The sequence below is a fragment of the Herpailurus yagouaroundi genome, unplaced genomic scaffold, assembly GCF_014898765.1.
Source record: "Herpailurus yagouaroundi ecotype Mexico unplaced genomic scaffold, PumYag 165, whole genome shotgun sequence".
NCBI lineage: Eukaryota > Metazoa > Chordata > Mammalia > Carnivora > Felidae > Herpailurus > Herpailurus yagouaroundi.
Window position 1 is genome coordinate 330,254 of NW_024412406.1, and position 25,133 is coordinate 355,386.

Genomic DNA, 25,133 nt, shown 5'->3' on the forward strand with positions numbered 1-25,133 from the left:
GTCTAGTGAAACAGTGTGCAGTCCATTCAAATTAATAATTTTCAGTACTGGAAGTGGATATTACATCATCATTTTCAACAATGGATGGTATTTAGCAATGACAACAGAGAGTTTGTGTGTGTGTAGGGTAAGGGTACCATAACTTTCTTGCAGGAAATTGCATTTTAAAAAATATATTTAGTTAGTTCCACAATAAGTTTTCTAGGTTTTTCTTTTCTCTGGTTTCAGTAAACACTTAACTGCGATAGCTTCATTTACTTCTTTCTGCTACACTTAAATATAGGTTCTTCAGAATTTCTGATATTTCTTTATAGGTGATTTCTATATATAATTTCTTTTTCTTTTCTTTTTTTTTTTTAATTTTTTTTTCAACGTTTATTTATTTTTTTGGGACAGAGAGAGACAGAGCATGAACGGGGGAGGGGCAGAGAGAGAGGGAGACACAGAATCGGAAATAGGCTCCAGGCTCTGAGCCATCAGCCCAGAGCCCGACGCGGGGCTCGAACTCACGGACCGCGAGATCGTGACCTGGCTGAAGTCGGACGCTTAACCGACTGCGCCACCCAGGCGCCCCTAATTTCTTTTTCTTATATATGAAAGTGTTTATGTTTCTTAGCATTATTGCCATCTGGCTTGGGAAGACCTACTTTATTGTGTCTTTTTCATTTTTAGTGTTCAGAGTTGAAGAAATTCTTGAACAAGCAGACTACCTATATGAGAGTGGAGAAACAGAAAAACTTTATCAGTTGCTGACTCAATACAAGGAAAGGTAGGCAATATATGATAGGCTTGGGTTTGCGGTTTCCTCCAAGTTTTTGTTATTTAACAATTAAGATGGTTCTTGGTGCTTGAAATTTTTATAATTTTTAAAAAAAATTTTACTGCAAAATAATGTTTCTTAGTGTTTAATTTATAGTATAATGTTTCAGTAAATGATTCACAAGTGCTACATGTATCTCAATGATTTAATAAAGGTGATTCTCCATAGTTATTCTAGTAGAATGTTGAAGTATTTTTTTTACATTTGTTATTTTGCTTTGGATCATATGAGGTAGTTGTATATATGGTTATCTCATATATCTATGTTGTATATTTCTCATCTTTTTAAGTTAATTTCTTACTGGCATAGGATATAAATGAATTAGGATGATCATATGCCACCATTGAATAGTATCTGTGTATCACTTCAAATTTTTTTTTTTAATGTTTATTTTTGAGAGGGAAAGAGAGTGCAAGCAGGGGAGGTACAGAGTGAGTGGGAGATGTAGAATTCAAAGCAGGCTTCAGGCTCTGAGTTGTCAGCACAGATCCCATTGCGGGGCTTGAACTCATGAACCGTGAGATCATGACCTGAGCTGAAGTCGGATGCTTAATGACTAAGCCACCCAGGTGCCCCTGTGTATCAATTTAGAAGCAGTTTTTTAGAGAAACTAAAAATGCCTCCTTTTTCCATTTTAAGTATTAGATTACATGTTTAGTCCAGAGTATCACTATGTAGTCAGTTTTGGGAAGGATTCAAGTGGAAGGAGATTCTACCCTATTAAATAGGTTAAATAAGGCTAAAATGGCATTGCCAGACCACATATCTACTTAATCTTCTAAGCTAAAGATACTGAGTCATTTTCAGCTACCTTTCTTAGATTCCCAAGACCAGTTTTCCACCACAACCCATCAATTTTACTTCCCAAATGTCTATAGGATCCATTTCTTCCTCTCCATGTTCCCCTTAGTTACTTGTAGGGGCTGGTTTGGTATTTTATAGTCATTTCAGTAATTACTTGAAAAGCAAGCTGTAAGATAGTTACCCCATATTTAATTATAGATATACAGTTGCTACCTTTAGTTTCAAAATTTTATGTGACTACCATTTTTTTTAAGTTTATTTATTTATTTTGAGAGAGTAAGTGAGAGAGAACGTGAGCAGGGGAGGAGCAGAAAGAGAGGGAAAAAGAGAATCCCAAGCAGGCTCTGCTGTCAGTGCAGAGCCCCATGCGGGGCTTGATCCTGTAACCATGAGATCATGACCTTAGCTGAAATCAAGAGCCGGATGCTCAACCGACTGAGCCACACAGGCCCCCCAGGTGAATACCATTTTTTGTTAAGAAATATATAATGGGCTTAAGGGCAGACATTTAATAAAAAGGATAAAAAGTCTAATGTTTTAAAAAATATTTCTAACTCTTAATTATGGTTACTATTTCATTTATTAACCGTTTCTTAGTTTATAAAAATATTTTCAAATGGAAGTTCTTCAAGGGGTCCAGTGCCCTTACTTGAAATATTGTATGCATCATGGAATGGATGACACATGCAAACATAGGATTTATCTTGAGATTTTGTTATATTCAGTCATTTATTAACACATATTTATCATATGCCTATTGTGTGCCAGGTACTGTATTTTGGTCTACGGATATAGCAGTTTTGTTTTTTAAAGCATGATCCTGTCTATAAAACTTATTTATTTTATGGGACTATCTGAACCAGATAGTGAGTTGTCTGAAGTGCCAAAGCCTTGAGTTACATGTTGAATTTGTAGTGCGTTTGGAGAATTAAAATACAAAGGTCTTTTCTAAGGAAGTTAATATTTTAGATATCATAAGAAAGTTTAATATTTATGTGTAGTATTTTGTAGGAAATTTTAGCAAATAAAGTTTTTGTGTGAAAGAATATAGCATTGTGAATAATGACTTTTGACACTGCTAAATCTTCACTGACCTGTAAGACCATCATTATGTATTCATTAGTGCTGTGACCTTTAACAATTTTTACATTTGAGCTAAACTGGTTATTTTATATTTATTTCAAATTAGTGAAGACGCAGAGTTACTGTGGCGTTTGGCACGGGCATCACGTGATATAGCTCAGCTTAGTGGAACCTCAGAAGAGGAGAAAAAGCTCTTGGTCTATGAAGCCCTAGAGTATGCAAAAAGAGCACTAGAAAAAAATGAACGCAGTTTTGCAGCTCATAAGGTGAGGTCCTTAATATAATGAAACTGTTACTATCTATTGAGAGGTACATTAGTCTATACCTACCTATGATTACTGATTTACGTGGGAAAGAAAATTTGTCTATATTAAAGAAGTAGGGAAGAGATTTATTTTTATAACATTTGTTCAAAAAGATGTACTTTTTTCTTTGCATTCTTGAACATTTATTCTAACTTTATTAGTGTGTTGATAACTTAGTTTTGTGAATGCTTATTTTTTTATTTTTAAAAAATTTTTAACATTTATTTATTATTGAGAGACAGAGACAGAACATGAGCATGGGAAGGGCAGAGAGAGAGGAAGACAGAGTCTGAAGCAGGCTCCGGCCCTGAGCTAGCAGCACAGAGCCCGACGCGGGGCTCTAACCCACAAACTGCGAGATCATGACCTGAGCCGAAGTCGGACGCTTAACCGACTGAGCCACCCAGGCACCCCTGTGTATGCTTATTTTTAAACAGTTAATAGTTTCATGAATTACCTATACCTTTATTCCTAGTAGTATAAGCACTTGACAATTGTTTACTCATTTTCCTCACATTATATTTCTGTTTTATGTAGAGGTGAGAGTAGAGTGGCTGGACAGCTGAGACCTAGTGTAACTTTCACATGTAACTCTGCTACTTTCTGAATTTCCTAATTGGTTTATAATAATGTTTTTCAATGGACACTGTAGGGAGACATGGGGACATTATTTGTCTTTTGATTAGGACATCATGTTATCATGTTGGACTATCCTCAGCAGACCCCCAAAGTCATTGTGACAGCCAAATTCCATCTCCACCATTTCTAAATGCTCCCTTCTTAGAGGCCAGTCTCCCTCAGCACCCCCTCCCTGATTAATACTGGTTTATATTAAAAATAAAAAATAAGGATTCTTTAAGTTTGTTGAGATTTGTTTTATAACCCAGAATATGGTCCACCTTTGTAAATTTTCTTTGTGCACATGAAAAGAATGCTTATTCAGTTTCTTGTTGGGAGTATTTTATAAATGTCATTCAGGTCACGTTGGTTCATAGTGCTGTTTGAGTCTTCTGTATCTTTAATGATACTCCGTCTGCTTGCTGTATAAATTATTGAGAGAAGGATGTTGAAATGTCCAAGTATAGTTGTAGGTTTGTTTCTTTGCAGTATTTTTAAATTTTTTTCTTTCTTTTCGCTTGTATTTTATTTTACTTTTTAAAATTTACATCCAAGTTAGTTAGCATATAGTGCAACAATGATTTCAGGAGTAGATTCCTTAATGCTCCTTACCCATTTAGCCCATCCACCCTCCCGCAACCCTCCAGTAACCTTCTGTTTGTTCTCCATATTTAAGAGTCTCTTATATTTTGTCTCCCTCCCTGTGTTTATATTACTTTTGCTTCCCTTCCCTTGTGTTCATCTGTTCTGTGTCTTAAAGGCCTCATCTGACTGAAGTCATATGATATTTGTCTTCCTTTGACTAATTTCACTTAGCATAATACCTTCTAGTTCCATCCACATAGTTGCAAATGGCCAGATTTCATTCTTTTTGATTGCTGGGTAATACTCCATTGTGTATATAGACCACAGCTTCTTTATCCATTCCTCCATTGATGGACATTTGGGCTCTTTCCATACTTTGGTTATTGTTGATAGTGCTGCTATAAACATTGGGGTGCATGTGCCCACTCAAAACAGTATAACTGTATCCCTTGGATAAATACCTAGCAGTGCAATTGCTGGGTTGTAGGGTAGTTCTATTTGTAATTTTTTGAGGAACCTCCATCGTGTTTTCCAGAGTGGCTGCATCAGTTTGCATTCCCACCAGCAGTGCAAGAGAGATCCTCTTTCTCCGTATCCTTGCCAACATCTGTTGTGCCTGAGTTGTTAATGTTAGCCATTCTGACAGGTGTGAGGTGGTATCTCATGTGGTTTTGATTTGTATTTCCCCAATAATGAGTGATGTTGAGCATTTTTTCATGTGTCAGTTGGCCATCTGGATGTCTTCTTTGGAGAAGTATCTATTCATGTCTTTTGCCCATTTCTTCACTGGATTATTTGTTTTTTGGGTGTTGAGTTTGATAAGTTCTTTATAGATTTTGGATACTAACTCTTTATCTGATATGTCGTTTGCAACTATCTTCTCCTATTCTGTTGGTTGCCTTTTAGTTTTGCTGATTGTTTCCTTCACTGTGCAGAAGGCTTTTTGTTTTGATGAGGTCCCAGTAGTTCATTTTTGCTTTTGTTTTCCTTGCCTCTGGAGATGTTAAGAAGTTGCCGTGGCCAAGATCAAAGAGGTTTTTGCCTTTCTCCTCAAGGATTCTGATAGCTTTCTGTCTTACATTTAGGTCTTTCATCGATTTTGAGTTTATTTTTGTGTATGGTGTAAGAAAGTGGTCCAAGTTCATTTCTCTGCATATCGCTGTCCATTTTCCCCAGCACCACTTGCTGAAGAGACTGTCTTTATTCCATTGGATAGTCTTTCCTGCTTTGTCAAGATTAGTTGGCCATATATTTGTGGGTCCATTTCTGGGTTCTCTATTCTGTTCCTTTGATGTGAGTGTCTGTTTTTGTGCCAGTACCATACTGTCTTGATGATTACAGCTTTGTAATACATCTTGAAGTCCAGGATTGTGATGCCTTCTGCTTTGGTTTTCTTTTTCAAGATTGCTTTGGCTTATCGGTGTCTTTTCTGGTTCCATATAAATTTTAGGATTTTTTGTTCTAGCTCTGTGAAGAATCCTGGTTAATTTGATAGGTATTGCGTTTTTGTTTTTGTTTTTGTTTTTAATTTAAAAAATTTTTTTAGAGAGAGAGAGCATTAACAGGGGAAGAGAGGCAGGGAGAGAAAGAGAGAGAGACAGAGAGAATCCTAAGCAGGCTCCATGGTCAGCACACAGCCTGATGCTTGGCTTGATCCCATAACCCTGGGATCATGACCTGAGCTGAAATCAAGGACCCTCAACTGACTGAGCCACCCAGGTGCCCCTTTTTGCAATTTATTAATTTTTGCAGCATGTATTTTAAAGTGCTGTTATTAGGAATATAAACATTTAGGATTGATTATATTTTCTTGATGCATTGACCTCTTTATCATTATAAAATGATCCCCTTTATCTTTGAAATAACTCTTGGGTTTTTTTGTTTGTTTTTTTCTTTTTCTTTTGGTTTTATAGTCTACTTTGATATTAACATAGTAACTCTTATTTTCTTTTGATTAATGAAAGAATTTGTAGCATGTTACATTCTTTTCTGTCCTTTTACTTTTAAATTTTTTTTTTCAACGTTTATTTATTTTTGGGACAGAGAGAGACAGAGCATGAACGGGGGAGGGGCAGAGAGAGAGGGAGACACAGAATCGGAAACAGGCTCCAGGCTCTGAGCCATCAGCCCAGAGCCCGACGCGGGGCTCGAACTCACGGACCGCGAGATCGTGACCTGGCTGAAGTCGGATGCTTAACCGACTGCGCCACCCAGGCGCCCCTGTCCTTTTACTTTTAACTGATTGTGTCCTTATATTTAACATATACTTGTAAACAGGTGGTAAGTCTTTGATTTTTACTTCTGTATTTTGCATCATATAAAATTCATCATTGTAATAACGTACACTGCAGTAGATTTTTAGCATTTTCACTGTGTTGTGCAGTCATCATCACTGTCTAATTCCAGAATATTTTTGTTACTCCCAAAACAAATCTTATATTTATTACCAGTTAATCCCAATTCTCCACTTTCTGTCCCCTGCCAAGCACTAATCTAGTTTCTGTGTCAGTGAATTTGCCTGTTCTAGACATTTTATATAAATGGAATCATATAATATGTGTCCTTTGTGTGTTTCGCTTCTTTCCCTTAGCATAATATTTTCAAGGTTTATCCATACTGAGTATGTGACAGTACTTCATTTTTTTATGACTAATACTTCATTGTTTGGGTATACCAGTTTTGTTTATCCATCAACTAGTGAACATTTAGGTTGTTTCTACTTTTTTGCTATTATGAATAATAGCACTCTAAACAATTGTGTACAAGTTTTTGTGTGAACGTCTGCTTTCACTTCTTTTTTTTCTTATTGAGGTAACTTCACACAACATAAAATTAACCATTTTAAAGTGCCCAATATAGTGACATTTAATACATTTACAATGTGGTGTAACCATTACCTCTATGTAGTTTCAGAACACTTGTATCACCCTGGAAGGAAACCCTGTACCCAATAAGTAGTCACTTTCTATTTACTCTTATTCCCAGCCCTTGACAAACACTAATCTGCTTTCTGTCGCTATGGCTTTACCTACTCAGGATATTTCCTAGAAGTGGAGTCATACAGAATGGGATCGTTTGTGTCTGACATCTTTTACTTATCATGCTTTTGAGGCCCATCCACATTGTAACATGTATCAGTACTTTATTCCTTTTTATGGATGAATAATATTCCATTGTATGGATTTATACCACATTTTGTTTACCCATTGATTAGTTGATGGACATTTGGATTATTTCCACATTTTTGGATATTGTTTATAGTATAACTATCAACAGTCATGTACAAATATTTGTTTAAACACCTGTTTACAGTTCTTTTGAGTATCTAGGAATGGACTTGCTGGGTCATATGTAATTCTATGTAATTCTTTTTGAAGAACTGTCAAATTGTTCTTCAAAGTAGCTGTACTATTTTACATTACTGACAGCAATGTATGAGAGGGTTCCAGTTGCTTCACAACCTTGCTAACTCTTGTAATTATCCATTAAAAAAAATTAACAATTACTGGGTGTGAAGTGGTTTCTTATGGTTTTGATTTGCATTTTCTAATGAGTAATGATGTTGAGCATCTTTTCATGTGCTTATTTGACATTTGTATATCTTCTTTGGAGAAATATCTATTCAAATTCTTTGCCCATTTTTAAGCTGGGTTTGTCTTTTTATTGTTGAGGGTTTTGTTTGTTTGTTTATTTTTGAGAGAGAGAGAGAGCACAAGTGGAGAGGGGCAAAGAGAAAGGGGGACAGAGGATCCAAAGCACGCTCTGCATTGACAGCAGCGAGCCTGATGTGGGGCTCAAACTCACGAACCATGAAATCATGACCTGAGACGAAGTTGGACACTCACAACTGAGACACCCAGGGTCCCCTTTATTTAGTTTTAAGAGTGTTTTCTGAATATTAGTCTCTGGTTATATATATAATGTGCAAGTATTTTCTCCCATTATGTGAATTGTCTTTTTACTTTCTTGATGATGTTCTTTGATGCATAAGTTTTTAATTTTGAAGAAGTCCAGTTTAGTTTTCTTTGATTGCTTATGCTTTTGGTGTCATATCTAAACTCTTGTCCAGTCCAAAATTACACAGATTTTCACCTATTTGTTTCTAAGAGTTTTATATCTTTTAGCCTTTACATTTAGTCTTTGATCCTAAAAAGTTAACCTTTACACATGGTGAGGTAGGAGTTCAAATCCATTCTTTTCCATGTAAATTTCCAGTTGTCCCAGCACCATTTGTTGACTCTTTTTTCTCCATTTTCATCCTTGATGAGAATCAGTTGAACATAAATGTATGAGTTTATTTTTGAATTCTCAATTCTCTTTCATCAGTCTACATGTAGACCTGTTGGTCTTTGTGCCAGTATCACGATGTCTTCATTACTATAGCTTTGTGAAAAGTTTTGAAATAAGTAACTGTGAGTCCTCTGTTCTTTTTTAAGATGATTTTGAGAATTCTGAGTTTCTTCAATTTTCATACATATTTTAGGATCAGCTTATAAATTTCTGCAAAGGAGCCAGTTGGGTTTTTGATAGGGATTTCATGGAGTCTGTAGAGTAGTTTGGGGAGTAGTTTGCCATTTTGACAGCATTGTATCTTCCAATCCACAGACAAGTGTTGTCTTTCCATTTATTTAGATCCTTTTTTTTTTTTCCAACAGTGTTTTGTAATTTTCATTGTGCAAGTCTTGTACTTCTTTGGTTAGATTTATTCTTTAAGTATTTTATTATTTTTAATGCTATTGGAATTCTTAATTTCATTTTCAGATTGTTCATTGCTAGTGTATAGGAGTGCAACTGACATTTGATCTTATATACTATAGCTTTGCTAAACTCATTTATTGGTTCTATCTACTAGTTTTTTTGTAGATTATTTAGGGTTTTATTTTTTCTTTTTTTTCTTTTAGCGAGTAGTTGAGTGGACAAGAGGGCAGAGGGGGAAAGAGAGAATCTTAAGTAGGCTCCACGCACAGCAGGGAGCCTGATAGGGGGCTCCATCCCATGATCATGGGGTCATGACCTGAACCGAAATCAAGAGTTGGACACTCAACTAACTTAGCCGCCCAGGTTCCCCTATTTAGGGTTTTTCTTTTTTCTTTTTAAAAAGTGAAAGTGAGGAAAATAAATTTTAATAATTTAATCCAATAAAACCAAAATATTAATTCAGTTTGTGATCAATAAAAATAATTTTATTATTTTTTTAATAGAATTTATGGTCCAGTTGGCTAACATACAGTGTGTACTGTATGCTTTGGTTTTGGGGGTAGATTCCTGTGATCCATTGCTTACATACAACACGCAGTGCTCATCCCACCAAGTGCCCTTACAATGCTCATCACCCATTTTCCCCTCTCCCTCACCCCAAAGATTTTTCTATATATGACCATGTCATATATAAATAAACTATCTGTGCATAGTTTTAGTTTTTTCTTTACAATTTGGACACCTTTTATTTTTATATATATATATATATATATATATATATATTTTTTTTTTTTTAATGTTTATTTACTATTGCAAGACAGAGTCAGAGTGTGAGGAGGGGAGGGGCAGAAGGAGAGGGAGACACAGAATCCGAAGCAGGCTCCAGGCTCTGAGCTGTCAGCACAGAGCCTGATGCGGGGCTCGAACCCCCAAACCACAAGATCATGACCCGAGCCGAAGTCAGATGCTTAACTGACTGTGCCACCCAGGCGCCCTGGACACCTTTTATTTCTTAATCTTGCTTTGTTTTCCTGGCCAGAACTTCCAGTACAATGATGAGAAGAAGTGACAAAAGCGGATATCTTTGTCTTGTTCCTGATTGTAGGAGGAAAGCTGCTAGGCTTTCACCACTAACTGTGACGTTAACTGTGGGCTTTCCATAAATGCTCCTAATCAGATTGAGAATGTTTCCTTCCAGCAACTAGTTTGTGGAGTGTTTTTATCATGAAAGGGTGTTGGAATTTGTCAGATGCTTTTTTCTGCGTCTGTTGAGATCATCATGTTGGTTTCTTCCCCCTTCATTCTGTTAATGTGGTATCTTCCCTCAATTGATTTTTGTATGGTGAATTAACCTTGTATTTTGGGATAAATCTCACTTGGTCATGTTGTGTAATTCTTTTAATAGGCTGCTGAATTCAGCTTGCCATTATTTTGTTGAGGAATTTTATATCATAAGAGACACTAGTCTTTAGTTTTCTTTTTTCTTTTTCTCTGGTTTTATTGAGGAAGAATTGACTTACATCACTGTGTAAGTTTGAGGTCTACAGCATGGTGGTTTGATTTGCATATACTGTGAAGTGATTACTACAGTCGGTTCAGCTGATAATCCATCTTCTAGTATAGATGCAGTAAAAAGGAAAGAGAAGAAAAAAAGAAAAGTATTTTTTCCTTGTGATGAGAACTCTTAGGGTTTACTCTCTTACCAACTTCTCTATATATGATACATCAAGTTTAGCTATAGTCTTCATGTTGTACATTACATCCCTAATATAGTTGACCCTTGAACAACAAGGGATGCCAATCCCTATGCAGTTGAAAATCCACATAAAACTTTTGACGTTCCAAAAACTTAACTTCTAATAACTTGTTGACTGGAAGCCTTAATGATAACGTAAATAATCAATACATTATTTTGTATGTTATAGGTCTTATATACTGTATTCTCCTATAAAGTAAATTACAGAAAAGAAAGTATTACTAAAAAAAAATCATAAAGAAAATAAATTCACACTGTATTTTCTCAAGAGAAATCCATGCATAAGTGGATCCACACAGTTTAAATTTGTGTTTTTCAGCTGTACTTATTTATTTTATAACTAGAAGTTGATACATTTTGACCATCTTCCTTCAATTCCCCTTCCTCCTACCTTCCGCCTCTGGTAGCCACAAGTCTTATGCCTTTTTTTGGTTTGTTTTTTAAGATTCCACATATAAGTGAAATCATACAGTACTTTTATTTCACTTAGCATAATGCCTTCAGAGTCTATCTATGTTGTTGCAAATGGCAGAATTTCCTTTTTTTTTATACCTGAATAATATTTCATTGTGTATGTGTACACACACACACACACACACACACACACACACACAACTGCTTTATTCATCTTCTATTGGATCTGTTCTTAGGTTGTTTCCATGTCTTGGCTATTGTAAACGCTACTATGAACGTAGAGGTACAGATATCTTTTCAAATAGGTAATTTAATTTTGGGGGGATAAATTCCCAAGTAGAAATGATGGATCATATGGTAATTCTATTTTTAATTTGTTTTTGAGGATCTTCCATACTGTTTTCCATAGGGGCTGTAACAATTTAAAATCCCACCAACAGTGCATAAGGGTTCCCTTTTCTCCACATCCATGCCAGCATTTATTTCCTTTTTTTTTTTAAGTTTATTTAAAAAAATTTTTTTTTCAATGTTTTTTATTTATTTTTGGGACAGAGAGAGACAGAGCATGAACGGGGGAGGGGCAGAGAGAGAGGGAGACACAGAATCGGAAACAGGCTCCAGGCTCTGAGCCATCAGCCCAGAGCCTGACGCGGGGCTCGAACTCACGGACCGCGAGATCGTGACCTGGCTGAAGTCGGACGCTTAACCGACTGCGCCACCCAGGCGCCCCTTAAGTTTATTTTTAGAGAGAGGGAGAGCGCACGTGTGAGAGAGAGAGGGGCAGAGAGAGAGAGAATACCAAGCAGGCTCCGTGGGGCTCAATCCCATGACTGTGAGATCATGACCTGAGCCGAAATCAAGAGTAGAATGCTCAACCATCTGAGCCACCCAAGTGCCTCTATCTCTTTCTGATGATGGCCATTCTAACAGATTTGAGGTGATGCCTCATTGCTATTTTAATGTGCATTTCTTTAATGACTAGTGATGTTGAGCATCTTTTCATGCACCTGTTGGTCTTTCATATATCATCTTTGAATTTTTTTTAATTTTTTTTTTACATTTATTTATTTTTGAGAGACAGAAACAGAGTGTGAGCAGGGGAGGGGCAGAGAGAGAAGGAAACACAGAATCCAAAGCAGGCTCCAGGCTCTGAGCAAGCTGTCAGCACAGAGCCCGACACAGGGCCCGAACCCACAAACTGTGAGATCATGACCTGAGCTGAAGTCGGATGCTCAACCCACTGAGCCACCCAGGCACCTCAATATATCATCTTTGAAGAAATGTCTATTCAGGTCCTCTGCCCACTTTTTAATTGCACTGATTTTTCTTCTGCTGTTAAATTGTATGTAATTTTATGAATTATAATTCAGATATTAACCCCTTATTACATAGATCAGTTGCAAATATTTTCTCCCATTAGGTACACTTTTCATTTTGTTGATGGTTTATTTTCCTGTGCTGAAGCTTTTTAGCTTGATGTAGTCCCACTTGTTTATTTTTTATTTCGTTGCCTGTGCTTTAGGTGTCATATCCAAAAAATCGTTACCAAGACCCATGTTAAGAGGCTTTATTCCTGTTTTCTTTAGGAGTTGCATAGTTTCAGGTTTTACATTTAAGCCTTTAACTTATTTTGAGTTAATTTTTGTGAGTGGTGTAACGTTTATTCCTTATACATGTGAATATCCAGTAACCCTAGTGCCATTTTTGTAGTCTGTCCTTCTCAATTGAATATTCGGGGCTCCCTTGTCAGATATTAGTTGACTGTATAGTCTTGGGTTTATTTCTGAGTTCTCAGTTCTGTCTCATTTGTTTGTTTTTATGCAGTGCCATGCTCTTTTAATGCCTATAGCTTTATACTTGTTCTCCTTTCTCAGGATTTCTTTGGCTATTCAGGGTCTTTGTGGTTCCCTATAAATTTCAGGTATGTTGTTTTCTACATCTGTAAAAAAATGCCATTGGTATCTTGATGAGGATTGTGTTGAATCTATACACAGATTTTGGTGGTATTGACGTTTCAACAATATTAATACTTCCAGGGCACAAATAGTGATTACCTTTCAATTTATTTGTATCTTCTTTGTTTTCTTTCATCACTGTCTTGCAGTTTTCAGAGTAGAAATCTTTGGCCTTCTTATACACATTTATCCTATTTGGTTGTTTTTGAGGCTCTTGTAAATGGGATCTATTTCTTTGTCAGAAAATTTGTTGCTAGCATATAGAAATGTTACTGATATATACATGTTAATTTTATATCTTGCAACTTTACTGAATTTGTTGATTAAACAGATTTTTGTTTGAATTTGGTTGCATCTTTACAACTTTCTATATATAGAATCATGTCATGTACGAATAGAGACATTCTACTTCTTCCTTTCCAATTCTGATACCTTTTATTTCTTTTTCTTGCCTGATTGCTCTGGGTAGGACTTCAATTACTGTGTTGAATAGGAGTGGTAAAAGTGGGTACCCTTGTCTTATTCTTGATCTTAGAGGACATCTTAAGCCTTTCATCATTGAGTATGATGTTAGCTGTGGTTTATCACGTATGGTCTTTATTATGTCGAGATATGTTCCTTCTATGTCTAATTCAACTTGTTAGGAGTTTTTTTTTTTTTTTTTTTTATCATGAAGGGATGTTGAATTTTGTCAGATTCTTTTTCTGCATGTATTAAAATATGATTCTTGGGGCGCCTGGGTGGCGCAGTCGGTTAAGCGTCCGACTTCAGCCAGGTCACGATCTCGCGGTCCGTGAGTTCGAGCCCCATGTCAGGCTCTGGGCTGATGGCTCAGAGCCTGGTGCCTCTTTCCGATTCTGTGTCTCCCTCTCTCTCTGCCCCTCCCCCGTTCATGCTCTGTCTCTCTCTGTCCCAAAAATAAATAAACGTTGAAAAAAAAAATTCAAAATATGATTCTTTTCTTTCTGTTAATGTGATACATCACTTTGATTGATTTGTGTATGTTGAATTGTTTTTGCATCCCAGGGATAAATCCCACTTGATTGTGGTGAATGATTTTTTTAATGATCTACTGAATTTGGTTTGCTAGTATTTTACTGACAGTTTTTGCAACTATATTAGGTTTCTTTTGTTGTGATGTTTTGTGATGGTTTTGATATCAAAGTAACACTGGTGTCATAGAATACTTAGAGGCATGTTCACTTTTTCTGGTTTTTTTTTTTTTTTTTTTTTTGGAAGAATTGATAGAAGCTTGGTGTTAATTCTTTTTAAACATTTGGTAGAAATCACTAGTGAAGCCATCTGGTCCTGGCCTTCGCTTTGTTGGAAGTTCTTTTGATTACTAACTCTTTATTATTACTTATTATTCATTTATTCGGATTTTTTGCTTATTCTTACATCAGTTGGATTGTTGTTTCTAGGAATTTTGCAGGTTTTCTAGGTCACTTAATCTGTTGCCATATGATTGTTGCTACTATTCCTTTATAATCTTTTTTATTCCTAGATTTATTACTGAGGTTAGTAGTAATGTATGCCCTCTTTGACTCCTGATTTTAGTAATTTAACTTTTGTTCTCTTATTATGTCTAGCTAAAGGTTTATAAATTTTGTTGATCTTTTCAGAAAATTAACTTGGTTTTGCTGCTCTTCTCCATTTTTCCTATTCTTTATTTTATTTATCTCCACTCTAATCTTTATTATTCCCTTCCTTCTGTTTACTTTAGGTTAATTTGCTCTTCTTTTTCTAGGTTTTTTTTTTTTTTTTTTTTTTAATTTTAGAGAGAGAGTGTGTGAGCAGGGGAGGGGAGCAGGGGAAGAGAGAGAGAATCTTAAGCAGGCACCATGCTAAGTGCAGAGCCGGACATGGGGCTCATGCCCATGATCCTGTGATCATGACCTGAGCCAAAATCAAGAGTTGGGAATTCAACTGACTGAGCCATCCAGGTGCCCCTTCTTTTTCTAGTTTCTTAAGGTATAAGGTTAGATTATTGGCTTGATTTCTTTAAATATATATTTTTTATTTTTTTTCTTAAGTTTGTTTATTTTGAGAGAGAGCATGTGAGATTGAGCAGGGGAGGGGTATAAGACAGGGAGAGAAAGAATCCCAGGCAGGCTCCCAAACCCACAAACTACAGGATCATGACCTGAGCCAAAATCAAGAGTGGGATGCTTAACCAACTGAGACACCCAGCCACATCTTGATATCTTTCTTTAAGGTAACCATTTACAGCTATAAGTTTCCCTCTGAATACAATTTTGCTAAATCCCACAAATTTTGTTATGTTGTGTTGTTTTTGTTCTTAGGGAATTTAAAATTTTTTCTTGTGATTTCTTATTTGAATGTGTTATTTAGGAATGTGTTTTTTTAATTTCCACATAATTGTGAATCATCCAAATTTCCTTCTTTTATTAATTTCCATTTTCATTTTACTGTGGTCAGAGAACATACTTTGGTTTCTGTCTTTTAAAATTTGAGGCTTTTTTATGGCCTAGTATCTTGTCTATCCTGAAAAATATTCCATGTGAATTGAGAAGAATACGGTGTTGGGTAGAGTGTTCTGTACATGTATGCTAGCTAGGTCTAATTAGTATATAGTATTGTTTGAGTCTTCTGTTTGATGATTTTTTCCTAGAACTAATTTGATAATTTTTGACTAGTTCTATCCAGTCTTGGAAGTGGAGTATTGAAGTCCCCAACTATTATAGTTGAATTGTCTCTTTCTACATACATTTGTTTATAATTGTTATATGTTCTTGATACTGTTTTTCTTTGTCTCTCATGTAACAGTTTGGTTCCTAAAGTCTGTTTTGTCTGATATTAGATCATTATCTAATTCTAATTAGTATATCACTTCAGCTTTCTTGTGAGTACGGTTTATGTGCTAAACTTCCCTGTTTTTTGTTTATTGTTTTTACTGTTCATTTATTTTGGAAAGAGGGAGAGAGAACACAAGCTGGGGAGGGGTAGAAAGAGAGGGAAACACAGAATCTGAAGCAGGCTCTGAGCTGCAGCATAGAACCCAATGCAGGGCTCAAACCCACAGACTATCATGACCTGAGCCAAAGTCAGGTGCTTAAGTAACTGAGCCACCCAGGTGCCCTAAAACTTACCTGTGTTTTACTTTAAATGTATATACATTTGAATACATATATATTATATATATATGTATAAAATATATATATAATATATATGTATATATGTATATTGAATACATATATACATCTGAATCTAAATTGTAGACAGTATATAGTTGAATCATGTGTTTTAATACATTCTGCTGCTTATCTTTGTCTTTTAATTGGAGAGTTTAACCCATTCACATTTAAAGTGTAATTGACAATAAGAAGTTCTTTTGCAATTTTGGTATTTGTTTTCGATCTTTTAAGTCCTCCATTAGTGTCCTTTATTTATTATTCCATAGATTTATTTTGTTTTGCCATTTTCATTCTTTTATTTCTTATACTTTATATTTTGAGTTATACTCTTAATGGTTATCCTGAGTAATATCATTACCATCATAATTTGTAATTACCAAGTTCATATTGGATGTCAACTTAATTTCAGTAGTATACCAACTTTGCTCTTATATATCTCTGCTCCCATCCCCTTATTCTGACACAGTCAGCTAGCATTTTGATCTTGGACTTCCCAGTCTCCAGAAATGATGAGTAATAACATTTCTGTTATTTTAGCTGACCACTCTAGTGTTTTGTTCTAGCAGGACAAGCAGACTAAAGCAGGTGTCCATGGTTTCTGATTTGGCTGTTTATCTTATTGAGGACCCTTTGTACATGACAAGTCATTTCTCTCCTATTTTCAAGATCATCTCTTTGTTTTTTTATCTTTGACAGTTTGATTCTGCTGTTTCTGGTTGTGGATCTCTTAAATTTATCTTATTTGGGGTTCTTTGTTTTCATCAAAGTAGAGAAGTCTTTGGCATTTATGTTTTTAAGTATTCATTCTACTCCCTTTCTCTCTTCTTCTCTCCTACTGGGACTCCTCTTATGTGTATTTTGGTAGACATGTGGGTGTCTCACAGGCCTCTGAGTCTGTGTTCATTTTTCTTCTTTCTTTTTACTTTCTGTTTCTCATAGAGTGTAATCTTATTGACCTGATACCTTCAAATTAGCTAATTCTTTCTTCTGTCCACATCCACTGTTGAGCCCTTAATTCAATGTTGTGAATTTTTTATTCCATTTATTGTACTTCCCACCTTCAAAGTATATGTTTGGTTCCATTTTATAATCTCTGCCTCTTTATTGATAATTCTCTATTTAATGAGACATTGTTCTTAGTATACTTTAGTTCTTCAGACATAATTTCCTCGTTGAACATACATAAAGTCTAGGAAGCCCAACATCTGGGCTTCTTCAGGCATAGCTTCCTTTGATTTTTTTCCTCCTGTATGTGGGTTATATATTCTTATGTTTTGCATGCCCTGTATTTTTTTTGTTGAAAACTGGACATGTTAACTATTATAATACGGTAAATCTGGAAATCAGGTTCTCTCCTTTCCCAGAATTTGTTGTTGCTGCTTTTAGTATGTGTTGTTTTTTTTTTTCTAAGATTTTGTTTTAAGTAATCTCTACACGCAACATGGGGCTCAAACAACCCTAAGATCAAGGGTTGCATGCTCTACCGATTGAACCAGCCAGGTGCTTGTGTTGTTTTTCTTGTAACTTCTTGACCAGATTCTGTAAAGTCTGTGTTCTTTGTTATACGTAGCCAAAGAAGTCTCTGTTCTCTTAGTTTAGTGGTCACCAAATGATTGGGCATACATTTTATAAAATGTTTGGAGCCAAAATGTTTTCCATTCTTGGTCATGGGGCTCTCTGTATGTGTTGGGACATACCATTAGCCCTTAGCTGGGCAGTTTTAAACTGTGCCTTGGCTTTCACTTTCAATTTGTGAAGAGCCTTAAGCTCAGGGCCTTCTCAGATCTTTCCTAAGCTTTTTGTTTTTGTTTTTGGCTATGGTGTTATTGCATAATTAGCAAAATGCTTTGCCATTTAATTCAATAACAAAATAATTCACATTTCACGATGCTTTCAAAGCATGACATTTGAAGTCCATTTTATCTTCCTTTGACCTATGCATTGGTAATAAAGTGTCATGGTATGGAGTATGCGTGGCACTCCAAATGCTTTCAGGTTATAATACTATCACTGTGATTTACAGTGTATGGAGCAGCAGTAAGAATCAGTTAAAATATTACATATGATCTCTTATCACAATTCAACCCTGCCATTGTTGAGCAAAGCCAGTCAATTCATAAGTGGTGAGTGTGACTGTGTTCTAGTAAAGCTTTATTTGTGAGCACTGAAATTTGAATTCAATATAATTTTCGTATGTCATGAAATATTCTTTTGGGTTTTCTTATTTATTTATTTATTTATTTATTCATTTATTTTAATGTTTATTTATGTTTGACAGACAAAGCATGAACGGGGAAGGGGCAGAGAGAGAGGGAGACACAGAATCTGAAGCAGGCTCCAGGCTCTGAGCTGTCAGCACAGAGCTTGACGCGGGCTTGAACTCAAAGACTGCGAGATCATGACCTGAGCCAAAGTCGGATGCTTAACCGACTGAGCCACCCAGGTGCCCCATCTTTTGGCTTTTCTTTATTGAACCTTTCCAGCACCCTTAGGGACATCTCTTTACCTAGCCTTTCCTCCCAAGCTTTTCATTAGTTTATTTGCTGGAGACAGCAGCAATCTAAGATATTAGTTTATAAATGTTTTCAGTAAATGCCCCCCCACCCTGGCACCCCAGAGACAGTTTTATCACTAGGGCCTTTTCAAGTTAGGTGAAATATGTACAAGGCCAGTCTTCCAAGGAGCCACCAAACAAGTCAGAACAAAGATTACAATTCTCCATGAGTGAGATGTGTTCTGTACCCTCAGGTATTAGGAATGGCGGGGGATGGGGGGGTGGGTGCTGTTTTATAGCTCTTGCTGAGATTGGGAGTGTGGGATGATAAAACAGCACAGAATTCACTATTCTCATTAGGAATAATCTGATACTTTGAATAAGCGTTCCCAGGTCACCTCAAGCCTTAGGTTAATTTCAGAGTTCCAAAAAGAAGTTGATTTTTATAGTTGTTGCTCTTTTTTTTTTCAGTGCTTTTATGGAGAAGCAGAATTCAGAGTTCTTTACTTTGCCTTTTTCACTTACGTCACTCTTAGTTTTTGTTAATTTTAATCCAATTTGGCAGTCTGCTTTTCATTTGGGGTTTTGGACCATTTACATTTAATGTGATTAATGATATTTTGGGGTTTAAATTTCCTATCTTTCTATTTGTTCCATCTGTTCATCTTCTTTTTCTGCCTTTTTTGTTGATAATTTTTTGGATTCCATTTTATTTATTTCATTGACTTAATGGCTGTAACTCTGTGTCATGTTGTTTAGCAGTTGCTTTAAGGTTTACAGCATACATCTTTAACTTACAGTCCACATCAAGTGATATAGCACTTCATATGTTAATAACTGCTCTTTGTGCTATTATTGTAATATATCTTTAACATATGTCAAAAATCTCAAAATACTGCCAGTCTAATCAGGGAAGAATGTTTAGGATTCATCCATAAGCTTATGTTTGTTTTGCATATAGAAGATGGTGAGATACATAAGAGAAGGTGTTTTTATCCAGAGCCCTGATATGTGGGAGAAGATCAGAACAGCAAATTTGAAACCCTGTGTAACCACCTAGTCCCCTGGATTTAGGCAGCTGGGTAACTCTCAGTGGAGATTAAGTGAGCATAGCCTATAGAGGGGTGTGTGTGTGTGTGTGTGTGTGTGTGTGTGTGTGTGCGTGTGTGTGTGCACACGTGCACAAATAATGTATGTTATGTTTTAAGTTATACTTTTTAAGTTTCAATAAACTTACCAAGATTTTGGCAGAAAATAGATTTAAACAGAAGTTTGTTTTAGTTAAAATCTTTGTGGTTATAATTCTTAAAACCCCACAGAAATAAGCTCAAATAAAAATGGAGGGGCGGTGTATTAGAAACTACTGTTTCTAATAAAACCCAAGGGCAGGGTGTTTTTGGTTCAGGAAAACCTGGTTTGATTGCTCTGAGGTTTATATTATCTCTTTGCTGTTTCCTGCACATCTTTTTCTCTGCAGACTCTTTTTCTCATTCTACATCTTGTGACTTTCTGCAGCACTTGAATTTATGAAGCTTGGATATTAGGTATTTAGTCCTTAGGGACAAAACTCAGATTGTCTCAGTTTGGGTCTGTTATCCCATCTGTGGCTATGGGGACAACATCACAATTGACAGATGTGGCTCTTATTACTAGAACCGTGCAGATGTGGGAGAAGAAGCAGCTTGTAGAAAAGAGGATGAGAAAATAAAATGATAGTTATTCAGTTGCAAATTTTTAAAAATTTATACTCTGGTTATAAACATGAATCATTGTCTCCTCATTGTGTTGATAACTTCCTTAGAGATTCTGTATTCTTTACCTTGTATTATAGTTCTCAATAGAGAACTATAGAACACGTCCTGTCCTTGAGTTCCTTAAGGGCCATGTCTACTTTCCTTTGTATATGACAGTATATTTTATTCAGTTTTTATGCTAAGTTTTTGTTGAATGAGAATGACTATTGAGGAATAAATATTCAGTTTTACCTTGTATTGAGTGGAGTATTAGTGGGGTATTATTATTCTTATATGTTTTTTTCCTCTATTTTTAGTGGTATGCAATCTGTATTAGTGATGTTGGAGATTATGAAGGCATCAAGGCTAAAATTGCAAATGCTTACATTATCAAGGAGCATTTTGAGGTACTGATGAATTTTAAAAGTCATTACTTTTTTAATAGATTTCTGTTTCACTTATTTATTGCTGTATAGCAAACCATCTAAAATTTAGAGACCTAAAGCAGTGACAGCTTATTTCTCAAAATTTTGTGGGTTTACTCTGTAGTGGTGCTTTGATCTGTTTGGTGTAACTGAGATCATTTAGATAGCTGTGTTCACCTCTGTCTTCAGCTGGGACGGGAATGCGCACGATATCCTGTCAAGTGACTGTTTCTCTCCACTTTTCTTTATATTATTTAGTAGTCTAGCCCAAGTTTCTTTATAGCATGGTAGCTGGCTTCCAAGAATGAGCATTCCAAGGTAAAATTCCAGTGTGGAAACTTTTATCAGGCTTCTGTTTTGTATCACACTTAGTAAAGTCCTGTGGACCTAAACAAGTCATGTGGCCAAGGCAAGAGTTTGTGAGAGGGTGCTATATAAGGTCCTGAATACCCAGAGGTGTGGTCTAGTCTAACAATCTAACACAATTGACAAATCCAATAGTAATAGTACTGTTAACAGTATTATCTCTGTGTGGGTATTTTGTGTTTTAATATTTCCAGTTATTTTATAGTAAGCTCTTTGTTAGGTGTCAGATGTTTTCTAGGAGTTTGTATTTTTTATGATGCGCATAAACACTACTTCATTGTCCTAAGCAAAACTAAACAAAAAACTCCCAAAAAACTGACACTAAAAACCCAACATATTTATTTCTCTTGTGATATTTTAGACCATTGTAAAAATTCAAAGGAGGAGAATATGACGGAAACATACATGGGGACAATGTTAGATAAGCTCTTTACTAGCCTTTCTGAATTTTATAGTTATAGTCTCAATTCATAGTTTATATAATGGGTAGTAGAAAAGCTAGGAGTCAGGAGTCCTAGTTTTTTATTCAGACATACACACACACACACACACACACACACACACACACACACACACGTGTATGTGTGTGTATGCATATATATATATATATATTTCCATTTAATAATATGCAACATTTTTCACATTTTAAGAACTTTAAAATCAGATTATATTATATAATCAGTGGTATCCTATAATTGGCAGTGCTTTTTTCTTTTTAGTGGTACATATAATAATGACATATTGTAACTTTCACAGTATCTTAGATTCGGTGAAATGCCATAGTTTGCTCAGTGGCATTAAAAAAAATTGCCTAAATTATTCTGTGCTATATGATGTAGAAATATGTGGCAAATAAATTCAATGTGAAAAATTAAAAATTGCAGGAAATTGTATTAATGGAAACAGAAAAGGCTATATTTTTTAAAAATGATGCATTGCAAGTTTCATGTGTGTGTAAGTATATTTAAAAAATAATAATGTTTAGTATTTACATACTAAAAAGATCATTTATACTATTATTTCTAATTCCATTATTATATCCAAAGCCATAAGGAATTACTGTCTTTTGATTGTTGTTGTTTTAAAGATTTTATTTTAAGCAATCTCTACACCCAACATGAGGCTTGAACTCACAGCCCCCAAGATCAAGAGTTGCTCCACCGACTGAGCCAACCAGGCACTCCTATCTTTGGATGGTTTTTTAAAAACACTTCAACTAATGGCAGGAAGAATTATAAAAGAAAGGGTTTACTTGAGAGTAGTCCCTCTCAACCCCTCCTGTAAGAAAATTAAATTCCCCTAGGCATCCATTGTATGTTACGAGTTAACTTTTCTCCCTTGCATCTAGAATGGTACTAGCTCTATACCATTCTTGGTAGATTGGAGAAAGTTAGTTATTCATATAATTTTTTGTAGGGCTTAATTTTCTAGTGGAACTCCAGTTAGGAAAGGATGGTTAGTGTATACTTTTCTTTTTTAATTTATTTATTTTGAGAGAGAGTGAGAGAGGGCATGAGCAGGGGAGGGACAGAGTGAGACACAGAATCTGAAGCAGGCTCCAGGCTCTAAGCTGTCAGCACAGAGCCTAACTCAGGGCTCGAACCCATGAACTGTGAGATCATGACCTGAGCCAAAGTTGGACACTTAACTGACTGAGCCATCCAGGTGCCCCTAAGTTGTGTATACTTTAAAACATATTTTGCTATAAATCATATGACTATGTTTAGTGGAAAAGTAAAATAAGGTCAGTGCTGATTCTTACCCATATTATTGAAGCAAGATTTCTAAGTCCTACTCAGCCTTATTCTAGGTATTACTTCTGCTTCCATTAATCAATGTCAGTAGTAAATTGATACTTTTGACAAGTAAAATTAATAATGTTGGTGATAGAAGATATTACTGTGTTAAGTACCTCCTATTACTTGCTCATTTAATTTTTTACCACAACACTATAAAGTAGGTATATTATTCTCTCAATTCTATAAAACAGCAAACTCAGGCCTTGGCAAGAAGAGAGAACTTGCCAAGGTCAAAAAGGTAGAAGTCACTGAGCTGTGATTTAAATTCTGTCAGTCTTGGCTTCAGAGCTCACACTGATAACCAGTTACAAATATTTTAAAATGCGTATCTCATAATTAATAACTGAAAGTGAAAATGTGGGTTTACTGAAAAGCATAAAATAGAAGGTCTCAATTTTTTAACAAGGGTCTTTTATTTTTAATAGGATTAACATTAATGTGAGATATTCTTAGTGGGTTCAACAAAGTAATTGAAAAAAGGAATAGTTGGGTTAAAGTTAATCTGTAGTTTATGCTTTACATTAATTCACATAGGACTTTCACATAGTAAATAGAAATTAGGGAGACTTTATCAATGTATTTTACATTGCATATAATTGTTTTACTAATAAATTCTGTGACTAAATAGCATTTTTCCTTTGTTAAGGATAAATGGGGAGGTTGAATAAATTCTAAATACAAGAAGAGACTTTGTAAAATTATTATGTAACTTTTTTCTTTAGTAAATAATGCTATTTAATGCAATATTCATATAGAACTTGCCAAAAATAACTTCCTTTTCTTATCTAGAAGAAACATTGAGAACTATAGTTTTCAAAATGAGATTGATTTACAGATTTCATGTTTTTTCTCATATTGATAAATCCTATCAGGATTTATTGCCAAACTTTATAAAACAGAACCTTTAATACAAGTCATTAACAGTGTATTGAAATGAATTTATTAACCAAATTAAAGAATCAAGAGGGAAAAAGCTGATATTCATTATCCTAGAAGGATTGAAATGCAGGGTTGCCAAAAAACTTTTTTACATCATGGCTTTATGCTTGCTGAAACACAAGCATTATTTGTGTTTAGAACACAGATATGATTGACCTTCTCCTTTCTTGTTAGAAAGCAATTGAACTGAACCCAAAAGATGCTACCTCCATTCACCTTATGGGTATTTGGTAAGAAAATTTCTTAAGTAAATATTCCAGTCGTACTTAGTATGTTCTTATTTTGTAGTATATGAAACAAGATGTAAAATATTTAAAAGTATTTGACATTCATGAGTATTTAGTTCATTATACTAACTAGCAGTTGTGATGTATTGTTAGAAAATACTAAATTTGATTGTAATTGTGTTAACCATTGTTGTTCAGATCACTTAGAAGTAAATACTAAGATGAAAAAGGCATTAAAACTTCTTGCTAGACTTTGAAATTCCTTTTGTTGGGAAAGATTATTTTTATCCAATGAAATTGGATTCATCTAATTATGTAGCAATACAGTTTGATGCTCTAAGAGAGTCTTTGCATCTTCAAAGTGTATAAAATACAGTCTGATTCATCTGAACAGCAATATAATTTTGACTTTTAGTATCTTTCTAAAAGAAAGATATTTATCCTTTCTTGAGACAGGTTTGCCATGTTTTCTTTGGGTGTAGTCTGCAGATCTGAATATTTTATTGTCTTCTTTTTGGTGTAAAAAACCTTGTATCAGACTCTTAAAGAGTTAAATATCCTTCAGGGCCATATTAAACTAACAAAACACTTTCTGAGGACTAATGATAATGGAGAGACAGTCACTAAGTCAGATGCTAGGGAGTAAACATGAATGAGATACAAGCCTACCTCAAGGAATTCAGACCATAGTCAGAGATCTAGCACTTTTTTCCCTACTTCTATCAGAAATTTGTCAAGATCTTTGGATGTTAATCATTTGCTTCACTCTTTCAAATAGGTAGGCTTAAGTTGTGTTTTGTCATTGTTATTTATGCATATCATGTTTGGTTTTGTCATTTTACTTTAATTAAAAATTTTTTTAATGTTTATTTTTGAGGGAGACAGATCGTGAGCAGGGGAGGGGCAGAGAGAAAGGGAGACAGAGAATCTGAACCTGACTCCAGGCTCTAAGCCATC

The 25,133-nt window shown here is 35.3% G+C and overlaps 1 protein-coding gene across 6 annotated transcripts in view; it reads left to right on the forward strand.

Moving 5' to 3' along the window:
• Positions 1–25,133, forward strand: part of RMDN1 (regulator of microtubule dynamics 1) — a 55,713-nt gene that overhangs the window by 26,150 nt on the left and 4,430 nt on the right. For 4 of the 6 annotated variants that reach the window (XM_040487462.1, XM_040487466.1, XM_040487460.1 and 1 more), the window contains exons 3-6: positions 673–769; positions 2,814–2,973; positions 20,738–20,827; positions 24,124–24,179. In XM_040487462.1, coding sequence (XP_040343396.1) covers positions 673–769; positions 2,814–2,973; positions 20,738–20,827; positions 24,124–24,179 — 403 coding nt within the window. The remainder of the gene's footprint in view (positions 1–672; positions 770–2,813; positions 2,974–20,737; positions 20,828–24,123; positions 24,180–25,133) is intronic. The other 2 variants (XM_040487464.1, XM_040487463.1) reach the window with 1 other exon arrangement.